Genomic DNA, 16340 nt, shown 5'->3' with positions numbered 1-16340 from the left:
TAATTGCAGATCTGTGCTCCAGATGGTCTGATTACAGGATGTGGTTAAAGTGACTTTTCAAACATTCTGTGCTGCAACAGGGCTCTTGGAAAAAAAAAAAAAAAAGCCCAAAAATCCCACTAGCAAACCAAAACAAAAAAAGCAAACCCACCAGTCTTGCATTTCCAGGCCACCTGACAATCATTGCATTCTCAGGCTGGCTGATGTTGATGCCAGTTACATGTGCACCTGCTGTAGATGTAGTTAAGTTCTTGTGCCATGCTAGAGAGAGAGTGTAATTAAAGTAGTAAAAAGCTGCACATCTCCCAGATCAGCATTCAGTGTATAAGATGTGGCTTCATACATAGAGTGTTTACTGATCATTTTAGATTACTTTCTGGATGGAAGCAATCAGGGAGGAGTAAGCCATTTGCATTGCAAGTCTAATATAAAAATTGTTCTGTGCTTTTCATGCCCAGTTGAATTGCAGGTCTATATGGGGATGTGGGATTCACGATGATGGGGCGGACATGGTGGTTGTGAGGCAAATGACATGTACTGCTTTTACTAAGCCAGTGGCAACAAAAAATCTTGAGATAATCCTAAGAATATAGATTTTCATCTTGCAGCTTTTTGCATCTCATATATTTTAGCTATTGTTAGAAAGAGTGATGTCAAATAGATATATGTGGGACTAAAAAAATTGCAGTGCCAGATGTGGAATAAAACATGTTTAATCAGTGGGGGTGGTGTACTCACTGATGACAGATATGCCATGGTTTGGCTATCCCAGGCATGTCTGTTTTATTTGTACTTGGCATGGCAGGGACAAGAGACAAATCAAATTTGACTTGCAAACATATTTGTGTATTCACTAATCATGAAGATACAAGGAATTGATTATGCTGTAGTGTTACAAGTAATACTTGTAACAGTAATCAAGTAATGATGCTTCTCTATACCAAGGACTGCATCTCAACATTGAAGAACTACTGTGCCACAAAGATTTTTGCTACAAGAATTTATCATATTAACCTTTTAAAGAAGTAATCTTACTAAAATAATTCTGGAAAGTGTAGTCCGTTTTAGAGATCCTCCTCTGGCATCAGGAAAAATTGTTTTACAATGATACTGAGGATAGTAAAGGTAGTAGGCAGAACTGTTAATTTTGGAATTTTGACCACAGAAGATTCCACTTATGTTTAAGGGTAAGTGACTTATGTGACTTTTAAAATATATGTGACTTTTTAAACATACATGACTTCTGATGACTGAAAAGTAGACAAATCATTCCTGGTTTTGAAAGCTCATATAAATATTCTTCAACAAATCAGTTACAGAAGTGTTCAGAAAGACTTTGTGCAGATCTGGTTTCTCCAGAATTTTACAGATCCTTTTGGCCATATTCTCTACTAAGAGCAGAAAGAGGAACTCCTTTTGCAAAAATGAAGGCTTACCCTCACCCTCTCAGATAACTGGTTTGCTGAGTTCCCTGGTGAAATAATCAGTTTGCACTAAACCTGGATTTTGTAGCATTTGCTGTGATCTGAAACACAAAAGCAGTCTATCCTGTAAAAAATAAGTCAGGCTTTCCAATCTGATTAATTGCGTAGCACCTACTTGTATTGGAATTTGAACATGTTTTTTTTCCTAAAGCCAGTATTTTTAAAAGCTGGGGCCTGCATCTAAGGTAGTGATGTGATAATTTGATTCCTCACCACATGATCATTTTCAAAGTTTTGGATACAAACATAAACATTCTTGGCTTATGATCATTGCAGAAAAGAGAGTCAAGAAAACAAATAAATTAGTATATTTTTTTAGACTAGATACTTCAGGGTTTTTTTGTCTTTGAATGAAGGAATGTCTGCAAGAGTGTGGGTGTGTCTGCTAAACATTCAGTGCCCGAGTAATCCATATGAACAATACCCTTACTTGGTACTAAAAATGCCTTTGATTCTTATGTTTTTATGTCAAAATAGCACATCTGCATTTCTTAGCAACAGGGTTATTTACTTCATTTCCAACTTGTGATGACATAGCTCATTCTATGAGATATAGTTAATAGTAAATAGCAAATTTTCATTCTGGCCTTTGTTATGCAGTCACTGAAAAGGAGGAAGAAGGTACAGGGGAAGAAGAGATACATATCCACAGAAATCATAAAAACAGAGGTTTTTGCTGCAGGTTTCTGAAATTACTAACGTACTACTTTTGTGACATGTGACCTTTCATTCCATAGGAAAATTCAAGTACAAATTGCCACAGTCGTTTCATACATTACGTATCAGAAGTGCTTATCTAAAATGGCTTTGTCCTCCTATAAGCATGTGTTAGTTTTTCCTGCCTGAAAATTTTTGCCTTTAACATTGTGATTATGATGAGTAAAGAAAAAGAGCTCATAATGGTACACATACTGTGAAGGAAAACAGCAAAATACAGAATCTTGTCTTCTGTCTAAAAGGCTGACAACATATGATGTTAAAGGAGGAGCTTCTGTTGACAGTTGTGGGCACCAGATGACATCCTGGGTGTGCCGTTGTCATATATTAATGCTTTTGCATGTGACCCTGCCTTGCCTAATAATGGATTTTGGCAGAAAAACTACAGTAGGTGAACTCTAAAATTTCTGGGTAACATTATCCCATAAACCCCAAAGGGATAAAGGCTGCCAGAGAAACACCTTTACAATCTCTTTTCTCTAGGCTGTGAATGGCAAATGGGACCATAAACCTCCTCATTGTAAGAAACCCCATTTCTACCGAGAGATATTTCCTCTTGGACATACTGGGTTGTTCTCCTCTTCCTCCTTCTGCTCCTCCTGGACCCCAGCACCTCCTAGCTGCCTCCATGCCTAAGCAAGGGGCAATGTAAAGCAGCCCTGGTGTCTTTGCAGGCTGCCTAGTTTGCATAGGCCATAAAAATACAGCATGGCATTTTAACCCTGATCACAGAATCACAGAATCAGTTAGACTGGGAAGGACGTCTGAGATCATCAAGTCCAACCTATGACCGAACACCACCCTGTCAAGTAGACTATGGGACTAAGTGCCACACTAAGTCTCTTCTTAAACATCTTCACCATGGTCCCTCTAGGACCTGACTGACACTGGCTGGGAGTGCAGTTTGTCTTTCTTGCTTCAGACCAGTTCATCCCAGTGTGCAAAATTCCAGTTGCCTAATTGCAGTGAAAAACCATATGGGGATGAATTTCAAATCTGTTACAGAGAATTTTCAAGGAAATCCCTTCTTCCCTGGTACCTCTGCTAACAATACCTCCCTGCTGCTGAAAGACCCCTGAGGAAATAAACTGCTGCTTGTGTGTTAATTTCACCTCAGTGCAGGAGACAGGGATGGTTTTAGTGCAAAATTAGAAATTGCACTGGTAAGACAAAGCAAAAAGATGGGCTGGAAACATTCTGGCACAATGCCACAACCATTTCTATTACAGAGACACTGCAGATAGAATAAGGGAAGTGTAGAGGAAAAACAAGGCTGTCAGCTGCGAGTTGGTGTCTTCTCATAAATTGGGAGCATTTTGTATTTTGCCTTTCTTTGTTAGATAAAATGTATTTCTTATTTCAGTGTATGTTCTAATGAGAAGAGATGTCTGGTTCAATAATACTACCTTCTGTTTATCTGTGACGGTTAATGAATTAAAGGGGTCATTATGCTGGCTAGTCCATAAACATGATGATAAATTATGTGAAGAAGCGTTTGAGGGCAACCTGAAAACATTTGAATGACATGCCCCACATTTGTTTTCTTGTTACTTACAATAACCTTATCATTCACAAATTTAACAGGGATAATTCAAATAAAATGAAATTAGAATTCTGCTTTAGGCAGGCAAATTTGCATTTAATAAAAGTCATAAGTGGAAAAGCAATTAAATTACAGTAGGTTTTTTTGAAGGATTCCTCTTCCTATGTAAATATATATTGCAATTACTCCCACCTTCACTGCAGTATGGTTGAAGTTTCATATCCAGTCCCTCACTTTCTACAGAAGCAAAAGCAAGGCAAATAAAACATTTTTTCTAGCTATATCTGCTGAACAAAACTTGCAGTGCATACGTGTATATATTTATGTGTTTGGATATGAGTAATTTCAAGTAAATAGAAGCATCATTATCATATTGTTCAAAGCAAAGCAGATTATTCTTCTCAGTCACCTTCTGATTTAAACACTGTAACTGGTGCTTAGTTTATGCTGGCTGGCTGCCAAGTGAAAGCAATTATGTGCAATAATAGCAAAATTAAGAGGTGAGTGTTGCTGTTTTACAGCAGGACATGGCAAAACCCATTTCCTTCTGTCAGCTGTATCTTGATTACACACACACTGTCACACAGGCAAGCTGTCTTACATGCGCACACATGCGTGTGCACATTCTTGTTCTTTGTTGTTTGCAGTCTTTCCTGTGGGCTTTAACTTGAGGTCACTGAAACCAGAAAAGAGGAAGAATATAGATCAGTGTTTGAAAGCAAATGAGAGTAAATGTCTTACTTTTTCAGGGAAGGACAGGAAAAAGAAAAAAAAAAGAAGAAAAAAAAAAGAGCAAACCAAAAAGCCTGTCCTCACAGTTATTGTTCTAATGTGTGATAATACTTTATTTTTCGCTTACTGACAGGTGTCCTGGTGGTAAACGTTACATGGAGGAACAAGACTTACGTGGGAACACTGTTGGACTGCACAAAGCATGACTGGGCCCCTCCTAGGTAGGCAAACATTCTGAGTCTGTTTTTTCTCTGCTGTATTTTAACCCCCAGTCTCAGGCAAGAGACTCTACAGAGATTAATAAAGCACAACTGGTTATAATTGAAAACATGCAACAGTGAAATGAGTAGTTCTCTCTTCCAGAGTGAAACCTGGGGTGGATGCTCTTCTTTATTTTACTTTTGTATTTTTGAGAGGGAAGGGGAAATACGTGGGGTTCAGTCAGAGAGCAGTTAATTTCAAAATGCATTTCTTTAAGTTAGGAAAATTTTTTGCTCCATTGTTCTAACCAGGTGGATATGTCCTTACCATTTTTGTCCTTTTTTAATGACTTTGCCTTTGACACTGTAACATTCTCATTTGTCAGAAGGACATCTTTCCTTTAACATGTGTGAAGGTTCTCAGGACATGGTGGTGATTTTTATTTTTTCAGTTCATGGCTCCTGCTGATGAAATCTATTGTTTGTGCAGGTTTTGTGAATCGCCAACAAGTGACCTGGAAATGCGTGGAGGACGTGGCAGGGGGAAGCGGGCAAGGTCCGCTGCAGCTGCAGCTGTTCCTGGGAATGATGCGAGTTTTGCAGAGTCCAGAGGACTTCAGAATAAAAATCGAGGCGGCGCCAATGGGAAGGGGAGGAGGGGCAGCCTTAACTCAAGTGGGCGCAGAACACCCCCAAACTGCGCCATGGATGAAGTCAAAGCCAGCCCCTCGTCCACAAACAAGAGGAAAACTAAGCCTCCTATGGAGCTGGATTTGAACTCCAGTTCAGAGGACAATAAGTCTGGAAAACGCATTCGTACTAACTCTAGAAGCACTCCCACCACCCCACAGGGGAAACCTGAGACTACTTTTTTGGACCAAGGCTGCTCCTCCCCAGTGCTGATTGACTGTCCTCACCCCAACTGCAACAAGAAGTACAAGCACATTAATGGATTACGTTACCATCAGGCTCATGCACACTTAGACCCAGAAAACAAACTGGAGTTTGAGCCTGACAGTGAAGACAAAATTTCAGACTGCGAGGAAGCACTGAGTAATGTGGCACTTGAATGCAGTGAGCAAAGCACAAATTTGCCAGGCTTTGATCCACTAAAAGCACCTACATCTCCTTCCTCCATTGCTACCCCAGGGACCCCCAAGGGAAAGAGGGAACTGACCAGCAATGGCCCTGGTGCAGTTATCAGTTCCAAAACTGGCAAGAATTCTGGCAAAAAGAAGGGTCTGAACAGTGAATTGAACAGCCTTCCAGTAATTTCTAACATGGCAGCCACACTGGATAATTGCTCAGTAGCAGATGGCAATTTGCAAACCGAAATGCCGAAATTGGAGGCTGAAGGGTTAATTGACAAGAAGAGTTTAGGTGATAAAGGCAAGAAATCAAACAATTGCAAAGTGGATAAAAACCTTTCCAAGCTGAAAACAGCCAGGCCCATTGCCCCAGCACCAGCACCAACTCCTCCCCAGTTAATAGCTATACCTACTACAGCCTTCACAACCACCACTACAGGGACAATACCAGGACTGCCCTCTCTAACAACTACTATTGTTCAGGCTACACCAAAGAGCCCTCCACTGAAACCCATTCAACCAAAGCCCACAATTATGGGAGAGCCAAGCACTGTAAACCCTGCTCTCACATCACTCAAAGACAAAAAGAAAAAGGAGAAGCGAAAGCTGAAGGACAAAGAAAGCAAAGAGACAGGCAGCCCCAAGATGGATTCTAAGCTGGGGAAGCTGGAGGATTCAAAAGGGTCTGGAAAGGACTTATCTGGACATTTTTTAAAGGACCATCTCAACAAGAATGAAGTGCTAGCTAATGGACTGTCAGAATCTCAAGAGAGCAGGATGGCAAGTATTAAGGCTGAAGCTGATAAAGTTTACACATTCACAGACAATGCGCCCAGCCCTTCCATAGGGAGTGCCTCCAGGATGGAATGCAGCACTTTGGTGAATGGACAATCTGCCATGGCCCCACTGCACGTGTTGACACAGAATGGCGCAGACAGCACGGCCACTAAAACCAACAGCCCTGCTTACTCAGATATTTCTGATGCAGCTGATGATGGTGGCTCTGACAGCAGGTCAGAGGGCATGAGGTCAAAGGCCAGCTCTCCATCAGATATTATTTCTAATAAAGATGGTGTTGTTAAAGGACATTCTTCAACCACAGCACAATCAGCTCAAGCAAAAGAGTCTCATTCTCCCTATTACCATGGCTACGATCCTTATTATTCCCCAAGTTACTTGCACTCTGGACAGGTCAGTGCCCCAGCAGCTGGGAACAGTGGTACCCCACAGGGGCTGAAGATTAAAAAAGAGGCTGAGGAAGAGGCTGAAAAGAAAGAGAAGGCAGAATCGTCAGATGCTAAGAAAAGCGAAAGCACTTCCTCTAATTTGCAGCCACAACATCAGTCAGTAATAACTCAAAGACACCCTGCACTTGCTCAGTCACTTTATTATGGACAGTATGCCTATGGGCTCTATATGGACCAAAAGTCCTTAATGGCCTCCAACCCTGCTTACAGGCAGCAGTATGAAAAATACTATGAGGACCAGAGGCTAGCAGAACAGAAAATGGCACAAAGTGGGCGGGACTGTGAAAGGAAGAATGACCCCCCCTTGAAAGAGATTGGGAAGGATGACAACAAGCAGAAGAATATTCCATCTGCCACTATTTCAAAGGCCCCTTCAACTCCGGAGTCCAGCAAAAATAACAATAAAATAGGGTCCTCAGTTCCTAACAAAGGCGAGGAGACAAGCAAATCACAGATCCTTTCCAATCACCAGCAGCAGCTTCAGTCTGACACTTTCAAAGCCAAACAAATGGAAAACCACCAGCTTATAAAGGAGGCTGTGGAGATGAAATCTGTTATGGACTCAATGAAGCAAACAGGAGTAGATCCAACCACAAGATTTAAACAGGTAAAATCACAGGAAATGGAACAAGAGTGTCTTGGTTTACCTTTTAAGTTGTGAGATTTTCTTTCTGATTCTGCTACGTTCTTCTACCTCTGCAGCCAAACAAGCTCCACCATCATTTTTTTCATGCTGGATTGCGTTGTAGTCTGCAAATAGACCAATAAACCTTCCAGTTGAGCTGTTTGAAAAGAACAAAAAGAAAAATAAAATAAAAAAGTCTAGTATGGTGGGGACAGAGCACAGGCTTATGACCTGAAGAGACTATTTTAAATTATATGCATGAATAAAATAGAATTAGATTTCTCTTTTAGAAGTAAATTGTAAGCAGTTTGCTTAGTTCAGAAATGAGAAATTTCAAGCAAAATAAGCAGCTTTCATTGTGAGAGGACTTAAAGTAGATTTGAAACATGGTTTGAAGTGTTTCTTTTTTTTGTTAAATAACAGTTGGCATTTACTAAAGATGGGTGAGCTGGTTCTTTGAAGAGTTGGCTTAAAGCACAGCTCTTTATCTTAACCCAAGGTGACCTTTCTGAAGCAGTTAAGTTCCCCTTCTCTCCTCAACCAACCTCAAGCCCCTACAGACCTACACAATGGATGAAATCCTCACTCCATTGAAGTCAGTGATAGTTTTGCCATTGACTTCAGTGGGACCAGAATTTTATCCAGTGGCTTCATGCTGACCCTCGTAGATGTCACATTGCCTTCATTTGAGGCAATGCAACTGTCTCCGTGCTCTGAACTAGAGCCTCAATGCTTGATACTTTCATGTTCTGGTGTATGGTACATCCCAGACTTCACCCTTACAGGCTGTCTTTCAAGGTACAGTGGGATCAGGGGAGTGGGAGTAGAGAGTTCTAAAGGAAGTGGGATGGTACAGCCCTAAGTAGGAGAAGATTTCTGCTGATTCAAGTGAGTATTTGAACCAGACTGTCCAAGCATTTAGTTGTGTGCTTATATTTCTGTGGAATGTCCCATAAATGTCTGTCAGTTGGAAAAAATGTTGACAATTAGCTCTTGCATATCCTGTATCAGAAAAAGAAGTCTTCCTGTTACTTCTCCGTTCCGATTTGGTGTGGTGTTGTGAAGAACTCCCCTCTCTAGTTCTGTAACATGTTTAGAAACTGGTCTGTGTAATACATTATTTTAAAAAGTATTTACAGCGCCCAGTACATTTTCTTTAAACCACATGATCCTGATCCAATAAATACTTGCCCATCTGTAACTTTACAAACGTAAAATAGGATTATCAGCTGAAAAAGTCTGCTTTATTGTTTGACTTCCACTGATTCCTGGATGTTTGCAATACCAGAGGCAGCCTTAAAATCTTGCCAACTACATCAGCTTTTCATGTGAACTGTTCCAGGTATTCTAAGTACTCTGGCATATCATTAGACAGCTCTTATTTTGTGGTTCACAGATACTTTTTGCTCTCTAGTGGGAAAAGTCTCTCTGTGGGCCTTAATTAAAATGTTTTATGAATAACATGGTCTCAGAACTTCATTACATTGCACATGTATTTCATGATTAAACTAGTTAAAGGCATGAAGAAGGATATAAGATGAAGCAATTGAATTAAATTTTGATAATAGACTCTTGCTCCTTCATGGGAATATTGGTTTGACTTTGAGCTCGAGGCACTCTGTGGCAAGCAAACCTCTCCTCTATGTAATGGGGATATGGTATTAAAACAGCTATTAAAAATACATTAACTGAAATGTGGGAAATATCAATAACAAACTTAGTTCTATGTCTAAGTTCAGAACAATTTTTTTTTCCTCTTTATCAGGATCCAGATTCACGAACGTGGCATCATTATGTCTATCAGCCCAAATATCTTGATCAGCAAAAATCAGAAGAACTTGATCGTGAGAAAAAGTTAAAAGAAGACAGCCCTAGAAAAACACCTAACAAGGAAAGTTCCCTGCCTAACCTTCCTGTCTCATTAGCAAGCATTAAAGAGGAGCCCAAAGAGGTCAAGCGTTCTGATTCTCAATCAGTGGATGAGAGCAAGATAAAAAGCGATGATCAAAAGACTCCTGTAAATTGGAAAGACTCTCGGGGTGCTAGAGTAGCAGTTTCCTCACCAATGAGTCAGCATCAGTCATACATCCAGTACTTGCACGCTTACCCATATCCGCAGATGTACGATCCCAACCATCCAGCCTATCGCGCAGTCTCTCCTGTCCTAATGCACAGCTATCCTGGTATGTATTCTGAAACCTGCCTTGTGTGCTAGTTAAGATTTGCATCCTCAGGTTCAGTAAAGCCTGCATTTTAATATTTCTCTTAGTAGCTAGGCTAAATTAGAAAATTCATGGGTGACGTATTGCTTGTGCTTCCACTGGGGAACATTCTGTAGATGAAACTGGTTCAATACAAGATGTTCCTTTTATGAACTCCCAAGTTTTTCAACACTTGACAGTCTGCTGTTGCTGTTAGACTGACAGATAGTTTATTGCCTATAAAAATATTCAAAGCACTTACTGTCAGAACCATTATAGTTACTATTCCTTTTACTTAAAGAGGACCCATAAATGTCTGAAATGGTTATCAACTCAACCCTCTTTATAACCTCCATTCATCAGGGTAAATTAGGTGATGAAATTGAAGAGCAGTCATACCATTTGGTAGTCACGTGATCTAGTTTTGACGTAATTGTCAGTTCTGACATTGTCTCCTCCTACCTTGATAGAATCAAAATGTAAAAACAGTAACTTGATGTGGTATTTATTGTTTACCCACAGGGGCCTATCTCTCTCCAGGATTTCATTATCCAGTTTATGGGAAGATGTCAGGGAGAGAAGAGGCAGAGAAGGTCAATACCAGCCCGAGCATCAATGCAAAATCAACCACTGAGTCCAAAGCACTGGATTTGCTCCAGCAGCATGCCAACCAGTATCGCAGCAAGTCACCTGTTGTAAGGCTTCATCTGTTCTTACTGGAGAGTGTCACATACAGGAAGGGGTAGAGGAATAACATAACAGTGGGAAGCACACAATCTGGCATCAAGCTATGAGTGCATGATTCTTCTTTATGGTAGTGCTAAAAATAAAAGCAGTTTATAGTCAGAATGCTCCTGTGGCATAAACTGGAAGTAACACATCTAACACAGTTCTGTGCTGAGGTTTCCTGTCTTGAATAGACTAATATAGAAATACAGATTCAGAGATACCTCCTGGTGCACAGATTTTTGCAGTTAAACAGGAACCTCCTGTTTGGAAACATAATGAAATGGGAAGCTGGGCTGTGGGATTTGATAATATCCCCTCCTTGCCAAGAATCCACATTTTACAAGTAGCTGATTACCAGCCCCCATTTCTGAAGATTTACAAACGAGATTTACAAAGTTGGAACAATTACTGTTATTTCACTTTCAGATAAGTTGTTGCTGGTTTTAATTGTGAGCAAGTCACTGGCTCTCATTCTATTTTCTAAAAATAGTTTTTCTGCTATTCAGTCAGACTTGATCCCCAGAGAGCTTTAGAAGGTTGAGCATTTTCAGCAGCTCAACTAGGTTGTTCAGGAATTGGCAAGCCAGCCAAACTTCAGGGATCCCAAAACTAAAAGTCACCATGGTGTCTTCAAGGTGCAGTGTATTGCTTCAAAATCTTTTGCCTTGGGAAATCTAGCATAATCCAGAAAGATTAGTTTGGGATTAGAATCAAGTGCAAATATTCCGGTAGAGACACTGCTACAGAAAAAGTGAGCTTCAATCATTTGTATTCAAAAAGTTTTTGACAGGTAGTGGCACATGGTTTTGTTGTGATTTCATCCCTTTTAAAGTTATCTCATCAGTTTTTCTTTCACTTTCTGTTACTAGCCTGTGGAAAAATCACCAGCTGAGCGTGAGCGGGAAGCAGAAAGGGAGCGAGACCGCCATTCTCCTTTCAGCCAGAGGCATCTCCATACCCACCACCATACACATGTTGGAATGGGCTACCCTCTTATACCTGGACAGTATGACCCATTTCAAGGTGAGCAGAAAATTGTCAGCGGGTGGAATTAGCTTGCCTCATGAAATTGTTGCCTTGACACTGGAAATTGTGCCTACATGAGGCATTTTGAATAGAGATTGTCCTGTAAGAACAGAAGTGCTTTATGTTTAGGAAGAAGGCTTGAAAATTCACAGCATGTACTAGCAATAAATTAATAGCTTCATGTCTGAGAAATATCAAGTTTTGTTTCAAAAACTGGGTGTCAGAGCATTATTAAAGATGTACCAGTTAGGCTGTCATCCACATGAATGTTTTGATTCCTCCTGCAAACTGACATTAACTGGCTGAAAGGCAGTAAAATATCCAAACCAAACAAACTCCTTTTTGTATAATTAGGGTTGTGTAAGCAATGGAGGAAGTGCAGCAAAGACAAAAGCTTTTTATACTGAACATATTTTATGTACAAGGCATTGCAGTCACAAGGGTTTGTGCTTGTTATAATTTGACTGTTTGAAAGAGGACTCTTTGTATTTTGGCAAATGCCGTGCACAAAGTTGCAGTCAGGGAAAAAGCAGCATAGTGAGAAACAATTTATTCTCCCTAGGTTTTATACCGGTCTTTGAATGTTTTTTTCTCTAACTGTGGACTCTAGCTGAATTAAAAGGAGGTTTCCTCCCATGCAGCAAAGTATGTGCTACCACAATTGGTGGCTAAATGACATTTCTTCTTTACATTGACTTGGTGCCTCAGCACTTATTTTTCCTGTGTAAAAGTCTTGACATTTCTCAGTGTGATTCAGTGATTCCATATGCCTTTTGGGATGCATTATGCTTGTTCAGTAGCAAAACTGTAAAAAGGGTAAGTTATTATGAAAGTATTGTATCCTGAGCAGCTGGCATGCCGTTTCTGTAATTCACTGTGACTTTTGATTCTTGTTGTTTCCTGATACCTATTATTTCTACTGAGCTTCCTATTCATGAACTCTCATACAACCCACTTAGCATCATGCAGTGCAGTGTTTGGAAAGGAATGCAGAAAGTAGAAATGCTGTAATTTCTTGTAGAATATCTATCAAAGACAATTCCATTTATTACAGAAAGGTATCTTGATCATATGGGGCAGACTGCCTTAACAATGTTGCCTGAAATATTTGTTATTTATGTAGTGATAACCCCCTACATTTTCTGATTGTTTGCCTTAGAGATCCTTCTTATCATTATTCTGACCACAAAAATCCATTAAAAGTAGAGGTACATCAACATTCCTTTGTTTCTTCTTTCTTGTAGGATTGACCTCTGCTGCCCTTGTTGCCACTCAGCAGGTGGCTGCACAGGCGTCTGCATCTGGTATGTTTCCTGCACAAAGAAGGTAAATAGCCAATAAATTATATATTGCAACATAGAGAGGAGAAAGCAAATCACAGATTTATTTTAGCCTGCTGATGTGCATTTCCTTGTTTTAAAGTTGAGGAAAAACTTGGTACTTTGAATTAATTGCAGTTTTGTACTCCTTAAAATGACATTTTGTCCTTAGTTGTGTTCTTTAATTGTAACATAAGGGATTAAGAAATAGCAAGTAGTTTGTCTTCTGAGATTTTCCATAGAGTGTATTTTAAGGACTGGTATTAAGATAAAACAAGAGATCATGAAATATAATTTATAATATCCAAATTTTAAATAAAATGAGTTTAAAATTAATGTTCAGTTGGCTCCATGTATGACCAGAAGAACTTAGGATTTTATCTATTCTGCAAGTCTGCCTGGCTTGCTGGTCTTGCTTTTAGAAGGCTTTGTTTGGGAGCCCATTAGAGATGGTTTTGTATTTAAGTTGCACACCCATATCATATATTTATATGCCTAAAAGCCTCTCAGATATTTACTAGGTTGTCAAGTAACAGTATTATGATGGTTCCATATCAAGTGAAAATTCCAAAGCATCTTTTAACATTAAGGTTTCATTCACTGCTGCGATGTTAAGACTCAGAGTTTACTGTATCAAATACAACTGTGAAGTTCTGTGTTATGGGTGTCTGCCTGAAAGCTGATGCTGAAACAGGCTAGAATATTTAAGTAAGAAAGGTTTGTAGCCCTGGAAGAGCTGAGGCATGATAGTGTATCAGAACACAGAAGAAAAATCCTGACACAGGTTACTTTTCAGGATGTTGTTTGTGGCAGTGGAGGGATGAGGACAGGGCTTGCTGTATTTTCTTCTTGAGTTTGAGAATACTTGTACATATTTAATTTCATGATGCATTCAAGGTGCAAGAAAAAAAGTGGGAGGAAAGGTTGAAGCTTACTAAAACCTTCTTCTTTTTCTTTTCAGAGAATGATGAATTTGGGGATGAACATTGTCATGTGACTGGATCACATGAGGAAGCGCTTTATTACAGACATCAGTTCCATGGTGTTAATTTGAAATGCCTTAATGGCAGGCAAAAACCAGTCATTTCATTTTTGTAAATTGCAGATTTTATCACAGAGTAACAAATGTTGCTGTAATTAGACTTCTGTTTTTATATATATATATATATGCGTATATATATATATACATATATATATAAAAATATATATATATTCTTTACTTTTTTTGTATCAGTACCAAGGCTCGCACACAGGGTCTGCTGCTAAGTTGCGAACCACACACTAAATGGAGATATGTATTTGTCATGTTTAGGAGGCGTTAACCGCAAAAGGCTGTTTGTTTCTTTTCTCTTCTTCTTCTTACTTTCCTTTTCTTCTCTCTTCTTTCCTTTCCAACTGTAAATAAATAATGTTATGTATCAGTGTGCCTGAACCTTGCATACCCTTCTGGTATTTCCCACAAGCTCTCAGAGAGGCTAACTGTGATGACACTTTGGTACAATGTAGATGTCTATTTGGTGGTTCCTATTAAGATGCATCAGTGTAAAATGTTACTGTATTCACTGTTTCATTGTAATTGTGTATTGTGAAAAATATACCTTTGGAAGGCATGGGGATTCTAGTACCACAAAAACTGTGTTGTATATAATGTATAGATTTTAAATGGAGATAATGAGCATCTGTGAATAATGAAATGTCTTTTTTGATAATCTTGAATGGCAGATAACCTAATAGCCTGCATATGAGAAGACATCTGTGATTGTTCTATTACTTGAATAGTCCTGCAGTCTTTTTTTTAATGTTTACAATTACCCAGATTTAGAGGAGAGACTTTAATGCCATTACCTGTTTACTTGTTTTATGCTGTAACCTAGTTTATTTTATGTAAAACCTATATCAAATGCTTTCATTTTTTTACTTGCCTTAAATAATTTGGCAATCAGAATAATGAAAAAATTTTGATTTTTTTAAATTTTTTTTTTTTTTTTTATTTCTTGGTGTTCTTGAGCCACTTTGAAAGATGTGTCATAGCTGTAGATAGCAGAGGGTGCAGCAATGGCACAGCTCCTAGTTGTGCTCCTGCTGGACCTGTGCCATTGTCATCTCCCAGTGGGCAATGCAGGTCCAAGCCAGATGGTGGATGGACCTATTTCTGTTGACCCTGGCAGGCTCAAAAAAGGCCCATGGTAACACTTTGGATGGTATTAGTGGAACTGAAGTCTCTAATACCTGTTTTAGAGCAGCTCTGTATGCTATAAATTATAGGCAAATTTTTTTCCTATTATATCTGTATTGCCCTTCCCCCCAAAAATGAAAATATGCCTAAAAACAGAGGACCTGTCAATTAAAAAAAAATTGTTTGCTGTATCTAAACTGCATTAGCACAAGATAAATATTTTATGTGGCTATACCACCTGTTTTGTTACAATGCAGTTAACACAGTATACAGTAACATGAAATCGCTAATCGTGATGTGAAAAAAAGTCAAATTTACTGGTCAGGTTTTTGAGGCTTTAACTTTTTTCCTTTTCTGCATATCCCGGTTACATTGATTGTCAAAACTGGTTTTTAAAGTTTTACTGGTTGTTTTTGTTTTGTGTTTGTTGGGTTTTTTTTTTTTTTTTGACAGGGTGAATTACTGCAAGTTAAAGGTTGTTCTTGAAGTTGGTTCCATTTCTTCTACCTTGTGAATAGTTAATACAGAAGGATGAATTAAAGATTCCCAACAGACAAGCACACTTGGACTTTTATATTACTATGATGAATCTGCCATTAATATTGCTATAATTGTTTTATTTTTATAGGCATAAAATCAGTTCCCTTAGTGAATAGTTATAAGGTTTATTGATTTTTACTACACATCATTCATCTGTGGCTTACTATTATTGTCTTGTTCTGAACACATTCAGAAGTCTCACAGTGGTGACATACTACAAGTTAGCCTCATAAAAAAATGGGAAGGAAGGGGTGTTTTCTTTGAAAAAGGGGATATTGTGAATGCAGGGCTCTTGAAATAATAAATGCCTTATTACTTCTATAGTAAAGGCTCAGATGGCTTTTGTGTTGAAACATACCATTGACTTTTGTTTTTTTCCGCCTAAACCATTAATGCTACCACAGCAAAACAGATCTTATAAATTCACACTGTTGGTGATTTTTAGTGTGGTTTGAGTGTCATAAGTCACTGGAATTAATTACTCTGATTCATACAGGGTAAGCAACAGTTAAAATTACAATTAAGGTTATAGTTTTACTGTATCCTTGAAGTCTGTAAGAGTGGCTAACATCTCTTGCCAATTATTGTTTTTCTCTACTTAAGATTTTTATGTCTTCCATCTAGCTTCATAGCCTTCTTTTTTGTTTAATACTCGCCATACTGACCCCCCCTAAAGGCTGTGCCACAGTGAGTGTCACTCTTTGGTTCAGCAC

General features: G+C 38.9%; 1 protein-coding gene across 3 annotated transcripts in view; it reads left to right on the top strand.

Annotated features, from left to right (window-relative positions):
- Positions 1-15946, top strand: part of ZNF608 (zinc finger protein 608) — an 83030-nt gene extending 67084 nt beyond the window's left edge. For 2 of the 3 annotated variants that reach the window (XM_059873947.1, XM_059873948.1), the window contains exons 4-10: positions 4610-4697; positions 5167-7618; positions 9402-9819; positions 10360-10532; positions 11436-11589; positions 12837-12918; positions 13873-15946. In XM_059873947.1, coding sequence (XP_059729930.1) covers positions 4610-4697; positions 5167-7618; positions 9402-9819; positions 10360-10532; positions 11436-11589; positions 12837-12918; positions 13873-13879 — 3374 coding nt within the window. In that variant the 3' untranslated portion in view covers positions 13880-15946. Of the gene's footprint in view, positions 1-4609; positions 4698-5166; positions 7619-9401; positions 9820-10359; positions 10533-11435; positions 11590-12836; positions 12923-13872 lie in introns of those variants that run through there. The other variant, XM_059873949.1, reaches the window with a different exon arrangement.
- Positions 15947-16340: the final 394 nt, after the last annotated feature.

Source organism: Haemorhous mexicanus, chromosome Z (genome assembly GCF_027477595.1).
Source record: "Haemorhous mexicanus isolate bHaeMex1 chromosome Z, bHaeMex1.pri, whole genome shotgun sequence".
NCBI lineage: Eukaryota > Metazoa > Chordata > Aves > Passeriformes > Fringillidae > Haemorhous > Haemorhous mexicanus.
The sequence above is the reverse complement of the archived record's forward strand: the minus strand, read 5'-3'. Positions and strand labels throughout refer to the sequence as shown.